At 36.3% G+C, this 23208-nt stretch overlaps 1 protein-coding gene across 1 annotated transcript; it reads right to left on the reverse strand.

The window, feature by feature from the left end:
* Positions 1–615: 615 nt before the first annotated feature.
* LOC138317983 (uncharacterized) lies at positions 616–22376 on the reverse strand. The gene is made up of 6 exons (XM_069259986.1): positions 22191–22376; positions 14537–14803; positions 11259–11431; positions 6627–6798; positions 5279–6046; positions 616–3205 (listed from the first exon to the last, which is right to left on the reverse strand). Exons 1-6 carry the CDS (start codon positions 22369–22371, stop codon positions 2220–2222), a joined length of 2547 nt encoding a protein of 848 aa, XP_069116087.1. The 5' UTR covers positions 22372–22376; the 3' UTR covers positions 616–2219.
* Positions 22377–23208: the final 832 nt, after the last annotated feature.

Raw genomic sequence — 23208 nt, forward strand, 5'->3', positions numbered from 1 at the left:
GAAATAGAACGGTGAATTGGTAACATTTATTTCTCTATGAAAAATTGTGTGATTATATCTGGTTAAACATGATATTTGTAGAAATTAGTATATACATTTTGTCTAAAAAGGAAATACAAAAATGAAATGAGGTTAAATGAAATAAATAAATGTTCTCACTTTGTAGAACAGGTGCAAGTTGTAACTATATGTACTCTAAATAATAGATAAGGATCAATGCTTTCACAGTTAAAAGTTTGCAGAAAAAACAAACAAACAGAAACAAAAGTCAACAGATCTAACTACATCTGCGAGTTCAATTCATGAAACTGATTTAAAAATATGTCTTTGATGATCTGAACACCAAATCTGCTTCAGTTCAAATTCAAAGGAAATCAAAATTTGAAATTCGTGATTATATATTTATAAGATGGAATGTCTTCTTTTCTTTTTTTCAAACAAACACTGATCTTTCAACCAGTAACATGTTCAGAGAAAACATCCCTGTTTATTTTTCCAAACAAATAGTATGCATATATATATAATCAATACTTACAACAATGTAATAAAATCCTTTCAGGTACTGTATCTATCAAACCCCCCCCCCCCCCCCCCCCCCCCCCCCAATTTATTAAGATATTCATATTTAAAGTTGAGATACATGTACGTATCTGTAACAAATACAAAAACCTTTATTTTAGATACAGGTTTATGTATTTACAATTTATATATCAGCAATTAAACTACAGATCTAGATATGTCAATTAAAGTTATATGTGCTGTATTTTTCATACTCAAGAATCAAGATGAGCTTTTAATAGATTAAAAGAGAGAAAAAAACATTTTGCCCATGCAGTTACGGCACATAAAACTTTTAATCATTAAAAGCCAAAATGGCTTGTCGTAATCAAATGTCATAAGTACCACTTTTATACTATGGTGCATCTTTATAATTGTACATGTAGCACAGTATTATAGCCATTGCAGTACAGTATTATAGCCATTGCAGTACAGTATTATTGCCATTGCAGTACAGTATTATAGTATTATAGCCATTTATTCATTTACCACATCCTTGATTATTTCAAGGGTTACTATACTGTGGTAATATCCTTTCCTGGAATATGTCATAGTAAAACTGAAGGAACTTCAGGAGTAAAAAATTGTCTAGTCAAGTGCCTACAGATCAAGTCTTCCTTTGAAGATTATGTACATAACAATGTCCAACTTCAAAGCCACACAGTCATGCAACTACAATGTTATTTGATTACTGTAATACAAAGAGCCAAGCAACCTTTTCATCTGCTGTCTCGCACACACAGCCTTCAGTTTGACAAATTCCAGGGGTAGATATTATGACAGTGATATAGTAGCCCCTGGAATATCAAGGATGCATTTATCAATAGCTTATCCAGGGCAATGTCTGTATATATTATTGCGCAAATAAAACAATTTTTTCTATGTACTGTAACCTGGCTGGTTAATTGCATAGATTTTAAGTGAAGGATATATTAGTCAGGGCTAACATAACATCAGGAGAAGTCATGATAATACTTGCTAACATACATGTAACATTACCATGTAGGTTATACAAATATTATATGAAATAAAAATAGGAAAAATACCACTAATAATTCATAATAGTAAATTTCCTATATAATTAAACATTCATTATTGACTTGGCATTAAAATGATTTAAAGCTAGCACCCAGATACTGTTTTTAACATCAAATTCAAAATGAATTGATATTAGAAATGCCCTGATTACATTCACCCTGATGACATATTTAGGCTCTCCTAAATGAAGGACTAGAATGGTCCATTAAGAAAGTATAAGATTAAATGAGTTAAGAAGAATTCTAAAAGCCTAAGATATGGTTATATCTGAAAATAGCAAAACAAATGTATCAGATTGAGAGCAAAAATCAAAAATAATACTGGTAATTTCGAGTGAATAAAAAAATACATGTATGTTTCAAATTCTCTCCCTTCTAACCAAGTATGAAAGTACATTGTGTATGTGAAGATAAATGAAGAGTTGATGATCATGAGTTATGAATATATACATCTCAAGCATACCGGAGTACAAGTTCCACTGTAAATTAATGTATCAAACAAAGGATAATTGATCAAACTGGTAAACTTAAAATTGTTACACAAGATATACATGTAATATAATATTATGACAAAATGTTCAAAACAATCATCCCTATCTTGTAAATAAATTAAACTGAATAAAATCATAACCGTATAAATGGTCGAGGATGGTAACGAATGTGAACACGGCGTGATCTAATAAATCTATACATAAAGAAAACTACCAGGAGCATACTGGCGCACACAACCAGAAATAAAGTATTTGGAGGGTTAGAATTGGTATGGGGTAAAGCATCCACTGCTAGTGACTTCTTTTTAAGGCTTTCTACTTTGTCCTCCAACACTTCAGAAGGTTGAAGAACTTTCTTTTTAGTCTCTGCCGTGTCTTGCTCATCTTCCTCAAAATTGTTAAAGTTATTGTAACCGTTATGTTGTTCTTTTTCGTCATAATATGTGTAATCCGTTTCATCTGCCTTAGGAATCACTGGTTTCCTACCTATTTGTATATGATTCACTTCATGTTTGAAATTATTAAGTGCTTTCTCTTCATCGTAGTCCCCATCTTCATTTTCATTATTATGATTATCGTCTTTATATCCGTCTTCCTCATAACCGTCTTTTAACTCTTTATGGTCTACATTCATTACCGCTCCGTTATCAAATTGCACAAGCATATGATTATTGTCCTTGTTTTCATCAGGCAAATTGTCTTTATTCTTTTCATCATAAACGTCTTCATTTTCATTATGAGCGTAATAGTTCCCGTCAGCATCATCATTATTATTGAGATTTAATTGTGCATTAAGATTATTCTGCGCCTCGTTATCCTCGTAATCTTCACCCACGCCCAGTTTAGGAGCGTTCCCGTCAATAACGTGTCCCATGATACTTGCTCCAGCTTTTATCGATTTCACTAGATGTTCCTCCGCCGTCAAGCCATCAATCACCTTACTACCAGCCAAACGAGAGGTATTTGAAGTATTCCTGGCTTCTCTGCTCATCAGAAAGCGGTGTTGACTGGGGTCCATTATGTTTCGCTGTATGTCCATGGGGCCAGGATCAATGAGGTAACGTAGGTACATGACCAGGGCACCTGCTGCCACAGCCGTCTTGTGAGCAAGGCAGCCCTCTGTAAACAAAAATATATCATTATGAATTAAACCCAACTTTTTTCGCATGCAATTATAATTTTCGCATATTTTGAAGATGATTAGAAAAAATTAATTGCTGCTAAAATGCTCTTGGCACAGATACAGTAGAATGCAGTGTCTGTGACAAATTTGTTAAACATGGAAACACAAAATTAAGTTGCTGCGAAAATATATTGATTTACAGTATAATCTTCAAGAGGCATGTTTTCACATCAAGTTTTCAAATGTTTAAGTTAATCTTATATATGTAAATAAGGTCTAGCTATCTTGGACTAAGTTCAGTTGGCCATAGATTAACATCAACTACACAAATTAAAAAGTTTAAAAATTTAAGTCTACCTAATGTCAATTGTATATACAGTGGAACTTCCCAAAACCTATCATGGTCGGTGCATAGAACTTCGGACAGTTTAGAGAGGGTTCGGTTAGGAGAAATGAATCGAATACCAACTATTACCATCGGGATTTAATTGACCGGAACTTTTTTTCTACACTATGTTATAACCATATACATGTGCATAGTGTTCGCTATAACTGATAGATATTATTGTTAATGTGAACATTAACACAAAAGAGGGAATTATATGTTTAAAATGATGTTCTGGGACACAGGGACCTGGCACGAAAAATTTTAACCAACAGTATACATATAAATTATGAATATATTATGGTATGAAGGGTATGAACTTGGCGGCCTAGAAAAACGGACCTATTCTTTTAAAACTGTGATTATTTTAATAAATGGGTTCTATACAACATTGACGTATATCTTACCTTAAAACGGAAAACGGACCTATTTTTTAAAATAATCACGGTTTTAAAAAAATAGGTCCATTTGTCTCGACCGCCGAGTTCATACCCTTGATACTATAATATATATATATATGTATACTGTTAGTTAAAAAGCATTGTGCCAGGTCCCTGTGTTCTGGGATGTTCTTGTCTGCACTGACCTACATACAGTGCAGTAGGCCTATACCAGTTGCTTTGACTTTGTGGTTAGCTCTACGGCCCATGGTCATTTACTAAAACAAGATATGGCTTCGGCTTTTTCATAGAGATTTTGCAACAACTAAGATAACCTATGCAATGCCTCAAAATTGAATATGAAACTTTCTCTTTACTAGCTTGACTTGTTGTCGAACAGTTAACAAACCGCTTGGCAGCTATAGGTCTACAATCCCATGCTTCAATTTGTTAAATATCTAAACAATAGACATGTTCAAATAATTACATTACCTCTAGCATGCAATAACTATAGACACAGGTGTGTATTTCACAGTCAGTTGATCAGACATCATGCCATCGGCGTTGAGTCATCTCGGCGTTGCTCAGGTAAGGCTGGTTTTCAGAAGTGTTTCTAGTTTTATTTGACTATTCCAGTCTTAAAATCGGTCCAGTATTTGGAATTGGGAGAGATTGGTTTTGGGAAGTTTAAATTACAATAAACAAAGAGGAATTAATTCCGTACATCACGGAATCGCTCATATTTTAGCGTTCTGCCGAACAGCATGGATAAATTTGTGTAGATCCGGCCTTCAGCTGGCACTTGCCAAAGGGTTAATTGTGCTCCATTGTGCTATATAGTTTAATATCTGTCTGCTTTGTCCCGCATTACTGTTCGTATCCTATTATGTAATCGTGTTCGTTTTGTATGTCTTGATAAAGGGGCAGATCGCCTTGAAAATTTGACAATTTTGTTTTGTCCCCACGGTTGGAATTACTTCCTTGTCCCATACTATAATACATAATATATTGGCTGATGTTTGGAAATTCGTGCCAAGTCTGTGTTTTGGCTCTTGGTGTTCTTCACACCCTACATTGTACACATATTACCCTACATTGTACACATATTACCCTACATTGTACACATATTACCCTACATTGTACACATATTACCCTACATTGTACACATATTACCCTACATTGTACACGTATTACACTACATTGTACACATATTACACTACATTGTACACATATTCATACATCTACAAAAACTAAATGAAACAACTTGATTAAGAAATACCGGGTAACTCATTTACAAGTTTTACCTTTCATGGCCTTTTCTGCCAATAGATGCCGCCCAAGTTTGCGATTTCCCCCCAACTGTCCAAAGGTTAGGAGTTTCCGATGCGGTTCTACATTGTCATTACCCAACTTGTTAGCTGCTGCTCCTGGAAGGTCTTTCATATTCTGATCAGGAACTTTTTGATCACTTTCCTTGGGGGCATTACCTTTATTCTGAATACCAGTACTAATGACTGAATCAATTTTCTGTGAATTCATTTCAATTACATTAGCATCAGCTTCTTTTTTGGTGTCCATCACTATATCGGAGTTCACTTTCCTGACTGCAGCCGATGTAAATTTTCCGACAAGGCCATTTCCTTTCTGAATGACAACGTCACTATTCTGCTCCACTGCTGGTACCTTTGGTATCAATGCTTTATCATTGGAAGACCTCTCTCTGTCTATGCCTACAGGCTTTAAAGCACTTGGCATATTATTTCTACTGTTTAACACTCTATTATCTAATCCTTTCACTGCATTTAGACCACCACTGGTTATGGCAAGTTTATCAGTGCTGTCGATGCTTCCTTTCTCCTTTTCTTCACTTAAATCATTTTCTACATCTTCATCATAAGTGTAGTCATCATCCAAGTCATTGACTTCTCTGCTGCGGTTACTTCCGAACTTGTTTGTTGTTTTAAGCCGACTCATCACACCGTAACACCCGGGCTGTTTTTGCCAAGACAACATCTGATCAAGGTAGGAATACGATAAAAATTGGTAGTACCCTAGACTTGGACACACAAACTCTGAAAAAAAACCCAGCAAATATTACAGAGCTACCTCCCTTGTGGGTAGACAACCATTTTTACATCATTGTTAAATGTGAGTGAAACTTTTGTTGTTTTCCCTGAAAAGTAAAACGTTACTATCACAAACACGATATCACAATCAATAGATATTGGCAAGGTAACTATAATATGCAAATATAGAAAATATATGTTACCAATAACTGGTTCAAAGAAATAAACAGAATTTAAAGAGAATTTCCTGTAATATCTTTAGACATATTTCCCCTATTTCGTCAAATGTCCTTAATATTATAATTGTATTTCAAAATATGAATGCAATATAATTAATTAAGTAGTAACATTACGCTGTAATCAAAATACCACATTTGTAAATGTATTGTAATCAAAATGCATTTTAAAATACAAACAATGCTGATTTCCATTTTCAGATTTATTACAGAAGAAGGCAAGATTGAACAGGCGTTTAATATTTAATTATTATTATTAATATTATCTTTAACATATCATAAAATACAATGAACATTGTTAAAGTAATTGATTTGCTTTGTTAATGTTTTTAAAAGATAAGTATACATACGCTGTTCCAAAAATAGATCTTGATATTTTGGCAGGATGTTTCCATGAAGATATAAATTGATAAAATCTGTCATTTCATAAAAATTATTGGCACAGAACTCTTCCCTATAGTCTTCTAATGATCTCAGTCCCTTCTTTAGAAGCAATTGGTTTAATACACGTGCACAGCCATGCTGGAAAAATAACAATCAAAATATTTAACATTGTGGAGTCTTTTTCAAGGTTATATATAACTCATTCATCCCTGAAGATACATTTAGACTCTTCTAAATCAAAGAATGGAACAGTCCATTATGAAATTTCAGGGGCAAATGACTTAATATCTTTTCTTGTTTTGAGTCAATGAGTTAATTACTTTCTTTATTTTTTATTATATCTTAGATAAAATAGAATAAATTTCTACAGTATATGTCATCATAATAATCTATGGACTATGATTCTGTAATTTTGCTTACAAAGTGACAGGAAATTGATTCTCTATTGTCAGACACAATAGTCTGTAGTCAAAATCTCAGGATAACCTTAACATTTTCAAAACAAACCATAGGGATCTGAGGATTACTGTACAAATATATGCCAAGAAAAAACAAGAGGCCAGAGGGCCTGTATCGCTCACCTGGTTTGTAATGGCAAGTAATGTTCTGAATACAGGTTCATTGGTTTTTTCTGAAGGACTTTGAATATTTACCTCTAATTCCCCTATTGGGCCCCACCCCTCCTACAGTACCTGAACCGTTTAACGTTCCCAGCCTAACGCAAACGCAACGCAAAAAAATCGTCCGTTAGCTAACGCTAACGATTGCTAACGCTAACGATTAACGATAAACGATTAACGCAATACCGGCTAACGATTAACGCAAAACGCAAAACGATCGGCTATGATAAACCGGAAATACCATTGTTATAATCACGGACACGGCTTGACGGTAAATAAATTACGGATCTTGACGTTCTGAAATACAAACGAAAGTACAAGAAAAAATGGAGTATGTTCGGGATTAAAGTTTCTGTATATCATATAAACATTTGCCTATGAAAACTATATGGACACGATGAAGTCAAAGACGACAGTACTCAATGCAAAGTTTCCACTTTACATGTACAAAATGTACGTTTACAAAATGAATTACATGTGCAACTGTGTGTATGGAGAAAGAATGGTATTATTCTAAAGTGTCATTTTACCCGATATTTTAAGAAATAACAAATTATTACAACATCTCTTTACTGATAATAACACAATGAAGTCAAACACGACTGGACTCGATACGAAGTTTCCACTTCACACGTACACGTACGTTTACAAATTACGTGTACAGCCGTATATATGTATTAAGAGAGAATTGTATTATTCTAAGTGTCATATTTGTCCGACATTTTAAGAAATAATAAACAAATTGTTACAACAACACTTTATTGATAATATTACCGTCACATACTGGTACTTTAAATAGTATCATGGTATTGAAATGACGAATAAAACATTTTCACACAAACACATTTAAAATGCAGTAAATCAAATTTCCATCTATATGTTTGATTTCTATTATCGATGTTTCATAACTCAACAATTGTAATAATTAACATCTTATAGTGTTTCCCGCATCAATCACAAGTTTCAGGGTTTTTGTAGATTGTCGAAAGGCTCTTCCGCTTACCATGGAAAATTGTATTCTCGGAATATTTGTTTCATAACGGATTACACGCTGTATATTACTAGGGTGTGCATTCATAAAAGCCCATTGCTTACAATTGACTAGGCATCGATTTTAGGGTCGTACATGTACATTTACAAATGCACGTACATACGCCACAGCTACTGTAATAAAGATTGAACATTTGAATTCGTGTTTCACCATTTGCAGTTCTCTCATTTTATAGTTCATGCATATAATAAAGATATAAAGAATGAAAATATTTCACTTCCAGTTATTTATATTCAAATTAAGTCAATTATGCATAATCATTAATAACAACGACGATGAAGATAGTGATGCACATGCATACATGTATGTACACTGAATATTATATACTGTAAAATTGCATTGCGACAGACAATTTTCTACGTATATTTGTAACTGGTGTAAGAAATATAGTTATTTGATAACATTTCACATCAAGCAACTCTTCAATTTACAGTTTAAACAAATTAATTATTCATACAATGTATAAGTGTAAGTTAATTCTTTCCAACGTAATCTATACTATAGGAAAGCATATTGCACACATCAAAACTTTGAAATACGACAGTACATATATGGACGTGAAATGTACTGTCACAGTGTACGGGGCACAGGTAAGTTGGGTATAAAGTTAATCTCCCTCCCAAGAAGGTGTTAATTACAGGTGAACTCCGCCCGTGGCAAGCTACAGGGGGTCGACACAAGGTAACACCAGTCGTGACCTATATACCTGTACAGGTAAAATACCCGTGCGCGTCACGCTGGGAATTGAAGAGATTCCAGTTACAAATAACAACGGGTGCCTGTGACTGTCCAGTTTTTATTGATATGAGCTGATTTGACATGCGTACAGTATGTGTGAAGGCTTACAATGTAACGTACCCCTGCACAGTTCGAATTATCTACACGTGTTCTACATGTACATATGTAGTTGTAGGATTGCAAACATTTACATCATTTTATTCCATTTTCATATAAATAAAAGTACTAATAAATTGCGTTTAAAAGTATATACATGTAAATGACAAATCTCACCTATTCCTCGTGTTCAAACTCGTCATATTAATGATTTTTAAATTTCACGAATTTATGCGTTCTTCGTACATTGATAATATTTAACATAACAAAAACAATATTATGCAGCGTGTCTGTAATAACATTTTTATATTTTTATTATCTGTTTTAGCTATTTTCTTGTGTAATCTATCAGTCGTCGTGGATACACGAAGCAGTAAACGTAATATCTTAGTAGATAAAAATGAACATTATATCCGGATCGTCAAAGCATATCACCGGCATTTGGTTCTATTTTTAGTGGTTAACGTTAGCGGAAGTCGGTCCTGCTAACGATTAACGCAAACGATTTCTAACGCAAACGATTGTAAACGCAACTAACGATTAACGATTGCTAACACAAACGATAACGATTAACGATAAACGGTTGCTAACGCTAACGATTGCTAACGGAAATAACGCAAACGCAAACGAAACGCAAATTTGGGAACGTTAAACGGTTCAGGTACTGTACCCTCAGGGGTCAGAGCCAAAATTTATACAAGTTCTGTTCCCCTTCCCCAAGGATGTTTGTGGCCAAATTTGGTTACAATCCATGCAGAACTCTAGGACAAGTAGCGATTTATAAGATTTACCTCTATTTCCCCTATTGGGCCCCGCCCCTCCTTCGGGGCAGGTGAGCTAACTAGGGCCCTAGGAGAAGCTGTACATGAAATTTGAGAAAGATTCCTTCAGTACTTTCTGAGAAATAGAGGTAACAAACTTTTATTATCAAAATCCAAGATGGCTGCCTGGCAGCTATCTTGTTTTTCCAATCATTCTAAAAATCAGCGTGACACTCCTAGGGACCAAGGGAACCAAGCATGTAAAATTTCAGACATATCTGTGGAGTACTTCTCGAGAAAAAGCGGTAACAAACATCAACTGTAACAAGAGATCCCAGAGGGATCTTGGCGCCCACCAAAGAATGATCTATGTCTGACAATGGAAAGATGGATCTTTTCTCTGCTTTTCAAACTTTTTCAAACATACTACATACAAAATTTGAGACAGATCGCTTCACTACTTTCTGAGAAATAGCAGTAACAAACTTCAACTAGCAAAATCCAAGATGGCTCCTTGGTGGCCATCTTGTTGATCGCTTGGTCCCAAAACGCAATATGCACAACTAGGGCCCTATGGGAACCTTCATCTGAAATTTGAGGCAGATCCCTTCAGCACTTTCTGAGAAATAGCGATAACAAACTTTAACTATTAAAATCCAAGATGGCTGCCTTGTGGCCATCTTGTTCACAGATCGGTCCCAAAACGCAATATGCACAACTAGGGCCCTATGGGAACCTACATCTTAAATATTAGACAGATCCCTTTAGTACTTTCTGAGAAAAAGCGATAACAATCTTTAACTATCAAAATCCAAGATGGCTGCCTGGCGGCCATCTTGTTGACCGTTCACTCCCAAAACGCAATATGCACAACTAGGGCCCTAGGAGAACTTGCATATGAAATTTGAGGCAGATCCCTTTAGTACTTTGTGAGAAATAGCGATAACAAGAATTGTTAACGGACGGACGGACCACGGACCACGGACAAAAAGCGATTTGAATAGCCCACCATCATCAGATGGTGGGCTAAAAATCCAAGATGGCTTTCTGGCGGCCATATTGTTTTTCCGATCAGTCTCAAAATCAGCATGACACTCTTGGGGACCAAGGGGACCATGCATGTAAAATTTCAGAAATATTCATGGAGTACTTCTTAAGAAATAGCGGTAACAAGCATTGTTCAAGGAGGGAAGACGGATGATGGACCATGGATGAAAGGCGTTTTGATCGTGAATAGCCCACCATCTGATGATGGTGGGCCAATAAAGACAATTCAGTCTTTATTCCAACAATTTCCCAATCTGCCAAGAAATGGAATCAAGCAATGGTAACCTCTTCTGCCAAGACCGTCCACAACAGCTGGTGGGTGATACCGTAGCCAGAGAGACCGGTCGTAGTCATGGTTTGGATGCAAAAGTCACTGATCTCACATATGGCCTTAGAGTTGTAGTAAGTTCCCATCAGCTCTGCCATACATCTATCTGACACATCTTCATTCAATTTGGCTAAAACCAAAATTACACACAGATGTCAGTGTCTGATTTTCTTACAAATTATTGAAATGAAGAAATTGTTTCATTACAAAAGGAAGATATGAATCATTTAAAATTTAATTATACAAGTAAAATACCTGTTGACAATCTGTCAATAACCCTAACAATTGTACGAATGTGTACAAATTACCCCTACAATATTTGTAATTACTCAACCCAATTAGTATGAGTGCTTACATTCAGAAATAAAATCAGAAAAATTTAACAAGAGCTGTTTGAGAAAAACAAAGCTTGCCCCTGGTAGCTATTAAAGATGTAAGAAGAAGAAGTTTAGTTATCAAGAAGGTGTATTTCTAATTTGTGATATTTTATTCATTTAATGATGGACTAGAGTTATTGACAAATTGATTCTGTATTTTACCGGGGGTATTATGTTTGATATAATAGACATGCCGGTACAGAGAAATATCATCATGCTTGAACTACATAGTAAATTTTATCTTAAAGCTAGTTTTGATAAGTTATCCAATCATCATTTTGATTAATATTTGCGGTCATATGTATATATATCTCATCATTATTTTTTATGGGAGAAGACAGATTATAAGTTTACATCTTGTGTTCAATTTCATTTGTATATAATGTGCAAATAAAATATGTTTAAATCAAGTTTACCTATTGGGCCTCTTCAAATTCTCAAATTCCTATCGTTTAACCCCTAAAATGAATGCCCAAGTACAAATGTATGTCCATAACATAAAAATCCTAAGAACCTATATATGTAGTAATTCCAACAGGGAAAAAAGGGCATGGTGCTATGTTTTGAAAAGGGCACCTTGACCGCCATAAATAACCATCAGAGGGGCACAAACATTATATCGACCACTTCCAATACAAGTGAAAATCTTAACAAGAGGCCCAGAGGGCCTGTATCGCTCACCTGGTTTGTAATGCCAAATAATGTTCTGAATACAGGTTCATTATTTCTTTTCTGTAGGTATTTTAATATTAACCTCTAATTCCCCTATCGGGCCCCGTCACTCCTGCCCCCAGGGGGTCAGAGCCAAAATTTATACAAGTTCTGTTGCTCTTCCCCCCAAGGATGTTTGTGGCCAAATTTGGTCACAATCCATGCAGAACTCTAGGACAAGTAGGGATTCATAGGATTTACTTCTATTTCCCCTATTGGGCCCCACCCTTCCTGCCCCCGGAGGGTCAGAGCCAAAATTTATACAAGTTTTGTTCCCCTTCCTCCACTGATGTTTGTGACCAATTATGGTTACAATCCATGCAGAACTCTAGGACAAGTAGTGATTTATAGGATTTACCTCTATTTCCCCTATTGAGCCCCGCCCCTCCTGCCACCGGGGGATCCGAGCCAAAATTTATACAAGTTCTGTTCCCCTTCCTCCACTGATGTTTGTGGCCAAATTTGGTTACAATCCATGCAGAACTCTAGGACTAGTAGCGATTTAAAGGATTTACCTCTATTTCCCCTATTGGGCCCCGCCCCTCCTGCCCCTGGGGAGTCAGAGCCAAAATTTATACAAGTTCTGTTCCCCTTCCCCCAAGGATGTTTGTGGCCAAATTTGGTTACAATCCATGCAGAACTCTAGGACAAATAGCGATGTATAGGATTTACCTTATTTCCCCTATTGGGCCCCGCCCCTCCTGCCCCCGGGGGGTCAGAACCAAAATTTATACAAGTTCTGGTCCCCTTCCCCCAAGGATGTTTCTGGCCAAATTTGGTTACAATCCATGCAGAACTCTATGACTAGTAGCGATTTAAAGGAAATGTTGACGGACGGACAGACGGACGGATGGACAGACGAACGGACGGACGGACGACGGACGCCGCGCCATGACATAAGCTCACCGGCCCTTTGGGCCAGGTGAGCTAAAAACTGTCTTGAAAATAGCCCAAGACTGCTAATTAGGGCCACTGGGGTATTGGTCAGGGGGTCAGGGAGTGGTCACACCTTTTATGTTTCTTTGCACCTTTGGTGACCCTGATACCAATGATACCCATCACAACACTTAAAATCCTAATATAATCAAGAAATCAATGTCACTTGTTATGGATATTAACAGTTTTTCAACGCTTGCACCAAAACCTTAACCTGGTGATTTTGGCCATTTGTGCCTCTTGAAATTCTCAAAATCTAGCATTTTACTCGTTAAAATCATAGTTCATATCCATCATAACACTTACAAGCCTAAATTAATCAAGAAATCAACGTCAGTTGATACATATAACAGTTTTTCAACACTTACACCAAAACCTTAACCTGGGATTTCCAACGCCGATGTGGACGCGGAGTGATTCCATAATAAGCCCCTCTCTTTGACCTTCATCCCAGCAACTTGCAGGCCCAAAATGAGTACCCTAGGCCTTTCAGTTCTTGTGAAGAAGTTGTTTAAAGATTTTAGCCTATTTGATCCCTTTGACCTTGAACGAAGGTCAAGGTCATTCATTTGAACAAACTTGGTAGCCTTTCATCCAAGCATGTCACAGGGCTAATATCAGATCTCTAGGCCTCTTAGATATTCACTATTCACAAGAAGTCTTTTAAAGATTTTAGCCTTTTTAACCCCTGTGACCTTTAATGGAGGTTAAGGTCTTTTCATTTGAATAAACTTTGTAGCCCTTCATCCGAGCATGTAACAGGCTCAATATTAGGTTTCTAGGCCCCTTATTTATTCAAAAGAAGTTGTTTAAAGATTTAAGCTCATTTGACCCATGTGACCTTGAATGAAGATCAAGGTCATTTATTTGAACAACCTTGTATTGGTAGTCCTTCATCCCAGCATGCTACAGGCCAAATACCAGTATGCTGGGCCTTTCGGATATTGAGAAGAAGCCATTTGAATGAAAGTTTATGCACGGCACACAACAACAGATGATGTATGATAGCAATAGGTCATTCAATTCTGACCCTTTGTCTCATGATCAGGTGACCTAAAAAAAAGCCTGTAGTTCCACTAGGTGCTTTTTTGTGTATTATCAGCATTGCTATCATTCATTTTTCTACTAATTTGAATCAAAATTAATTTTGGGCAAAATTGGTTTTGAATTTTTTTAATATAAATTTACAGAATGTTGCAAAAACTTATTACTTTTTCTTCGTTTTAGATACAAGTCTGGTGGCCAACGAAGCTGATTTTTAAGTTCTTTGTGCTTCTTTAAAAATTCCCAAGGTTTTCCCACAACATATTGCAGTTTCTGGAAATATTCCTCATCATCTCTGCGCACATATTCCACAGCACTGTTACTAGTCAGCGTAGACACAGATTTCATTTCCTTCAGCCTGGAGATAATGTCTGTAGACAGGTTGTGATGTCTGCCCTGCTCATCATACTCTCGAAGCAAAAGGTTCAAGTGTCCTGATAAAGAAAAACAAGTACCCGTATGTACCATGAAAGTTACTGTAACATGTAATTTATTACAATAAATGTATTTCAATCCAATAATAGAAGCTTACTTCAACATAAGTTTTACCCAATAAGCCAATTTGGTCCCACATTCTTTCATAATTAGCAAAATTTTCATAACAGTATGAATCAAATCAGTGATTTTTCTCCTTATATAATTGGGGTCGGTAATCGGTAAACGACCCCATTCCCAATGCCAATTCCCTTATTTTTTCCCAATTACAAAGAAAAATTCCCAAATCAAATTGCTTAAAAACAAATAAAACTTGGAAATCTCTCCCCTCGTTGTTTAATCTAAAAACAAACTACTCTGAAACTGTTGTGATGGTCGTCACCTTTTGATAAATTGACACAGTTTACTGTTTTACAATATCTAATCACCAATAATACCATGTTCAGTAATGGGTTACTTTTTCCCAAAACTGCTCTTTTTGCGATTAAATATTCCCAATTTGTTACAAAAAATTTTTCCCAAAATATCCTGAAAAATCACTGCAAATTTAAAATTGGCATATATTTTTTTTTGTTTACCCAATACTTTCAACAAAAAATCATGAGGCCATTGTTGTGAACATTCACTAAAATATAAAATTTTAACCCAAAAACATAAATGGGAACAGTGTTGTTTTGGGTACACCAACCATATAAACAAACGTAGAAAAATGGGCAAAACCTGGGGAATGTGTTAATATTTTAACACACAAGTTTTGACATTCTATCAATTATCAAATACGCCTAGCAATATTAAGTGGTCTCTTTTTGCTAAAAGCAAAAGCAAGTGGTCTTGAATTGATACAACGGTCAAATTGTGTTATAAATACATGTACATGGCCATTAAATTTGGAAAAATGGTGTCGTACATATACAGATGTGGTTCTAATTAAGGCAGGTTTGACTGTATATTTATATCCTGCATTACGTCACTCCTGTGGTATATCAATTCTCTCGAGCTCCATCACATGTGTATTTGTATGATCGGGGTTTAATTGCACACAAATTTTCAGAAATTATTTTGTGGAAATCAGCATGGAAGTATCTTCTATCAGAAATAATTTTATTGATGTGAAATTGCATGAAATCTGTAATCATACAGATACCTTGTACATATGCGATGGCAGGAATTGGTACTTGCCGAGAACTGGTCGCCTGCCAGTGTATATATACTCCAACATGCAGGTTTGGGAAAAACCACTCACTTAAATTTTGCTTATTATACGCAAACTCCAATGGGACTCATTCACGTACCGCGTGATACCCGATAATGTTTCTGCAGGACTTATATAATGACTGTTGTTTCTATTGGTGATGGAATGATGTCAAATGATGTTGTCGCGGGATTATATTGGGTATTATTTGGTATGTGAATTAGTCCCATTGGGGTATAATTACACAGTTTGCTTATATTATAATATGTATAATACGCAAGTTAGTGGTTTTCCCCCACCTGACACAATGTTGCAAGGTTTACACGACAAGACACTTTTAAAACGCCGTGTCACATGACCATGTCCAACACATGTTATCATGTGGAATAAGGCCTCGTAACATGCAGGAGTATGGCACTGAAACAGTCAAAATTACAATTTGATGATTTAGTAGAATTGAGCTGTTGAGCTAATGACAAACATACTCCCATAACATGAGAGTCGACTGGTCAGCCGTTTTTTATCGGACGTTGTTTTTCTGTAGACACGACGTAATGTTCCAAAAGTGGCTAGTCGTGCTATACCTATAACATTGTTGGAGTAACCCAGTGATGTAAAATACTTCAGATGAACGTAATTAAGATCGCAGTTTTATCTTCATCAAAAGACACCATGTAGGACCAAATGTTTCAAAAGACGTGTAGTAAGCTAGGTAGTTTTTAACGTGTTATACAGATAAAGATACAGGGGAAGGATTGCGCATGCGTGCCTGCCGGACGTCTCTTTTCCTCGCTCGGTAAAACTAACACGATTCTAACATATTCTACCAACTATTCACCTTTTCTTCCGTAAATTCTTTAAAATTATCTTTCTAGCTTTCCAAAATCTCTATAGATACTCAGTCATCGCTTTGCACTGCCCTGTATCATTATTTCTCTGCCGAATATAGACATTTCATACTTCCCGCCATCTTGTCATTTCATCCCTTGTAAACTTCCGGCTGGACGACTTCCCCGTGGTAAGTATATTGCACTCACAAACAACCATGAAAGCTGCTATAGTCATACTTGCATTAGGTCTACTCACTCTCTGGTTAGTAAACAAATCATCATTCACGCACCAAAACAATAAAATTGATCTGAATGCTGACAGAAGCACAAACATTACATACATAGAGACCCACACCACTGACATAACCAGCATATGTCATTCTCTACTCCCTAGGCTCAAACACAAACTAATTAGACCCAGTTCTCATTACCTATTCATACTCCTGCTTACCGTATCATCAGACACTGAACTTAACCCCGGACCAAGAACCCCAAGATTTCCCTGTGGAGTATGTAATAAAGCAGTTACGTGGAAGTCCAACGCTACATGTTGTGACACATGCGAGACATGGTACCATGTTAATTGCCAAAGCATGAATCTTTCCTTGCTCCAGTACTACACACACAGTGATGTCTCGTGGGAATGCTTGAACTGTGGGCTTCCAAATTTTTCATCCTCTCTTTTTGAAAACAGCCCGATAACAACATCAAACAAATTCTCAGAACTTAGTAAACTATCTGACAGCCCTTCCAGCCCAGGACTACCCACAGCAACGTTAACTTCATCACCAATTAAAAATCAAACAAAACAAAACTCAAATAAGTTTCAAAAACCAATTAGAATAGCACCCATCAACTTCCAGTCCATTTCAAATAAAAAACCTGACTTAGACGAGCTCCTTCACACACTAAAACCAGACATAGTAATAGGTACTGAAACATGGCTTAGCAACACTACATCATCATATGAATATTTTCCCATCTCAGACTACACTGTATACAGAAAAGATAGGAAACCAAACAGGAAAGGACAAAGTCACGGAGGGGTACTTTTAGCAATTACAAACAAATATATATCACAGCAACTCCTGGAACTACAAACAGACAATGAATCAGTATGGGCAAACATCACAATGGCCAATGCACACAACCTTATAGTTGGAGCATATTACAGACCACCATCAGATAAAGGACAATCACTACAACAACTACAAATATCCATGAACAGATTAGGCCAAATTAACAATACAATAGCATTTATCAGTGGAGACTTCAACCTCCCCCACATCGACTGGCAGAACAACCAAACAATCACAGGCAAAGCAGATCAAACACAGCACCAATACTTACTAGACATTATGGCAGACAGCTCTTTCACACAATTTACAAACAAACCAACTAGAGGTGACCACATACTTGATCTCACATTTACAAACAGACCGTCAATGCAATCATAAACAAAACAGAAACAACACCACCCATAGGCAAAGCCGATCATGACATAGTATACACAGAAGCTGATGTCAGACTTAAGAGATCAAGAAAAGAACCAAGAAACATATACATTTACAACAAAGCCAACTGGGAACAAATTAGACAAGATTTAAATAAACTGCATGTATCACTAGAGCAACAAACAAATGAAACTGCGGACTCATTATGGAACAAATTCAAATCTACACTACACAATTCAGTGGAAAAGAACATACCCCAAAAACATTTGACATACAAACATAAACTTCCATGGATAACAAACTCTCTACGTAGACTCATCAACAAATCTAAACGACTTCACGCCAAATGTCGCTCAAATCACCAACTAACACAAACATACAAAACACTAAAAGCAGAAGTACAAAAACAGATACGAAATGCATACCGTTCTTACTTAGAAAAAATGATTAAAGATCTCCCTACAGACGAGCAAACCACACCAAAAACACACAAACGATATAACCCTAAGAAATTATTTAGCTACATCAAAACAACTCGAAAGAAAACACTGATATTACAGCCCTACGTGAAGATGGTCAACTTGTAACAGACACCACCACAAAAGCAAACATTCTCAATCAACAGTTTCAAAAAGCATTCACAACAGAACAAAACCATAACATACCAAACAAAGGCCAATCACCACACCCCATTATGCCTCAAATACACATAACATGCTTGGGAATTACAAAACTCTTAGAAAACATAAACCCACATAAAGCTTCAGGGCCAGACCAAATACATGGGAAAATACTCAAAGAACTAAAAGACGTAACAGCACCCATTCTCACAAAAATATTCACAACATCTCTCACCACAGGAAAACTACCACAAGACTGGAAGCATGCTCATGTTCACCCTATATATAAAAAAGGAGACAAACACAACCCTACAAATTATAGACCAGTCTCACTCACCTCAATTTCATGCAAACTCATGGAACATATTATAACAAGCTCTACAATGAAACACCTCGAAAACAATAACATTCTCTATGATTTACAACATGGATTCAGAGCGTCCCGATCATGCGAAACACAACTAGTCACCTTTATACATGAATTAACACAAAACCATAACAACAACAAACAAACAGACATTATCATCATGGACTTTGCCAAAGCATTTGACAAAGTCCCGCACCATCGCCTACAATACAAACTCAAATATTACGGTATTACAGGACAAACACTTACATGGATTACAGACTTCTTATCACACCGCACCCAAACAGTTGTACTTGAAGGGAAACAATCAGAAAAAATACCAGTTACGTCAGGAGTACCTCAAGGAACCTGTTTGGGCCCAATACTCTTCCTCATATACATAAACGACTTCCCAGAATACATCAAGCACAGCACCCTCAGACTCTTTGCAGATGACAGCATATTATACAAAACCATACATAACACACAAGATGCACTCAATTAAATTACAAGAAGATCTAGACGCAGCAGGTAGGTGGGAGGAAGATTGGTTAATGTCCTTCCACCCGGACAAGTGTAACGTCCTTAACATCTCAAACAAATGTTGCGTTTTTCTTTTTGTTTTGTTTTGAAGAAGTATCCCACTTCTGACACCAATTGTTGCGTTTTTGCTCTCTTTGTTTTAATTTGAAGAAGTATCCCACTTCTGACACCAGTTGTTACGTTTTTGCTCTCTTTGTTTTAATTTTGAAGAAGTATCCCACTTCTGACACCAGTTGTTGCGTTTTTCTCTCTTCGTGTAACCAACATATAAATAAAGTTCAAGTTCAGGTTGTCAGGCACCGCCGAAAAATATTAAACAAAGTCCTTTTATGAGATATGTTTCCATTTATTCAAGTTGTATCAAATCAAGCTAAAGTTCAGGGTTTTCACTCAACAGCAACATCTACATACGTAAACTAATCCTTTTAAACCAACTGTCCGATTTATCTAAACACACTACAAACTAATCACTAACTATCATCTGACTGTCCAATGACTCCAGCTGTATCTCTTGGCTGACTCTCAACTAACTGCCAACTAACTGCTCGGCAAAACTCCAAAGAACTCCAAAGAACTACAGCTATACCTCTCGGCTAACTCCCAACTAACTGCTCGGCAAACCTCCAAAGAACTCCAAAGAACTACAGCTATACCTCTCGGCTAACTCCAACCTAACTCCCCACTCCAAGTGTCTCCTTCCCTTTTACTGACTCTAATTTACATCTCTATTCTTAGACTACTATTATTAGCTAGATACTCTATTCTAAGGATACTTATTCATAAAATGCTATTCTTAACTAAACAATCTAAACTAAGGATATATATTTATAGGATGGCTATGAATACACATGCATACCTAAAATAGGATGGCCCCTGAACTCTTTGTGACCCTGGCCAAAATTAGACCTAGCACATAGATACCATAACTAAAGATAGAACAATACTGAATATGCAAATTAAAGACTGTCCCATGCACCACATCTCTATCTGCTGCTAAAGATAGGCGGTCGGAATCACCAGAGAGCAGAAGTATATAAATAACTCCAAACTAAGATAAGGAAATCCCCTATCCATTCTTAGCCTAATGACCTACCCTTACTACAGACAGCTCATTAGTTAGGCTCTATAGATACACAATCACTGACCCCTTTATTTACATATCATCTGAACTACAGTGCCCGAATGTTCTCACCACCATTACTACATCATTAGCGCTCTCAGACTGACCACAGCCCTTTCTAGTCTACAAATGGCTTGGTTTACAGCTGGCGTTGACCATAACCGCCATCTCTATTTAACCCCTACTGGTCTGCTGACCAAATAACTACAAACTAATTGGACATGCTAATTGTTACACCAAATTAATGATCTAATCTACCTATCATAGAGACTAATAATTAAAACTACTTAAAACTACAATTATACTCAACCTTTATACACTAAAAACGCCACACAAACGCACAAAGACCAATTATACATATAAACTCCATGACCACAAATTACAACAAGTAACATCTTGCAAATATCTAGGAATCACAATACAAAATAACTTACGATGGGACACGCACATCAACAACATAACAGCCAATGCTAACAAGACACTAGGATTCTTGAAACGAAACCTACAGATAAACTCACAACATATAAAAGAACATGCATACAAAGCCATAGTCAGACCCAAACTGGAGTACTGCTCCTCCGTATGGGACCCCCACCAGACAAATCAAATCATGCAAATCGAAAAAACACAACGCAGAGCAGCACGCTACACAACAAGCAGATACCACAACACAAGTTCAGTACAAGACATGATGGAAAACCTCAACTGGACCTCACTACAAACACGCAGAACAAGAACACGTTTAATTTTATTTTATAAAATCATACACCATCATGTGGCAATAAACTATAGTCAAATTCTCAATCTGACAGACTTCAGGACTAGACAATCACACCCATTCACATATAGACATATAGCTGCCACCAAGGACATATTCAAACACTCATTTTTTCCACACACAATTAAACAATGGAACATCCTACCGGTGGCTACAGTACAAAGCACTACACTAGAGGTCTTCAATTCACATATCCTAAAAACAGAGCTTGAAGAACTAAACCCCACTCCCTAAAATTTCTATCATATTTTTATCTTATAACTGTCACTAAAAGAAAATAATAAAAAAAATAACATGCACCTTCACGATCACTGTAAATAACTTCACTCTTTTTTTTCCCCACAATCACGCCTCTGCCAATCCGCACAATATAATCATCGGCATCGATGGATTTGTGTTTATTATAAGAAGAAGAAGATACAGCAGTGTACCTAATAGGCCTACATAGGGCCATCAGTATCATCAGTGATTGTTGGAAGCTGGCTGTCGTAACATGTAATTACCTTCCACCACGCGCAGTCCAAATAGACCATCCACATTTAGATCTTCATAATTCAATTTGTAATAATTGACAACTTTCTCCAGTGCATCAACCACTTTCCCTATGTAAACCAAACGATCTTCCGATAGCGAACACCGTAAAAGTAATATAAACAGCCCGACAGCTGAAACTTTCGCCGCCATCTTTATTTTCTTTTGACATACTAATATCCGGACGCGGAATTCGAAAGCGCTTCCGGAAATAAAAATATTCAGAAATGTAAATATATCAGAAACATATATACATAGAGATTAAAAACCCCTTCTTTGTCTATGTTGACAGGCAGAGGGACCTCCAGTTTATAGGTATTTTCCCTTGGCTAACTTCTTTTTAGTATATTCCTTTAAACATGATATTTTTGCATCAACACAAAGTTTAAATATTATATCATGGTTTGATGTGATCAGTTTTCCCAATTGATGTTATTTAATATGATTTTTGAAAGTATTAAAATGAGCAATTTTACCTGATTTTTCGAAAATCAGGCATTCAAAACCGGAAGTGCAATTTGTTTTATTAATATATAAGTTAAAATATTATTTTTTCTTTCCAAAATCTTACTCAAACCATCTGAAAATTACTGAACTTTTATAACATATCAAAGTTATTCTGCTTTATTTAACTATTTAAGAGTTTATCTAAAAGCCCATAGGGACATACAGAGGTACATCTGCCTATCGTAAAAATGGCGAAGTTGCCAATCTCTATGTATATATGTTTCTGATTATATGGCTAATGTTATTCCTAATGACATAGAAATAGCATCGCAGTCAGAAATAACATATTCATGTAGATGTAAAATGACAGGTATGATTAGAGTGTTATAATACATTACAGCGGCGAATACATGTACTGTCCACTACTGTACCTTTCCGAGGTTTTATTTTTAGCTATTTTATAACGTTATATAGGCCTAATTAGTGTCTTACAGCAGGGTCATATAATATAAGGACGTTTGTTGGTGGAAGAAAATCTGAGTA

Source organism: Argopecten irradians, chromosome 3, assembly GCF_041381155.1.
Source record: "Argopecten irradians isolate NY chromosome 3, Ai_NY, whole genome shotgun sequence".
NCBI lineage: Eukaryota > Metazoa > Mollusca > Bivalvia > Pectinida > Pectinidae > Argopecten > Argopecten irradians.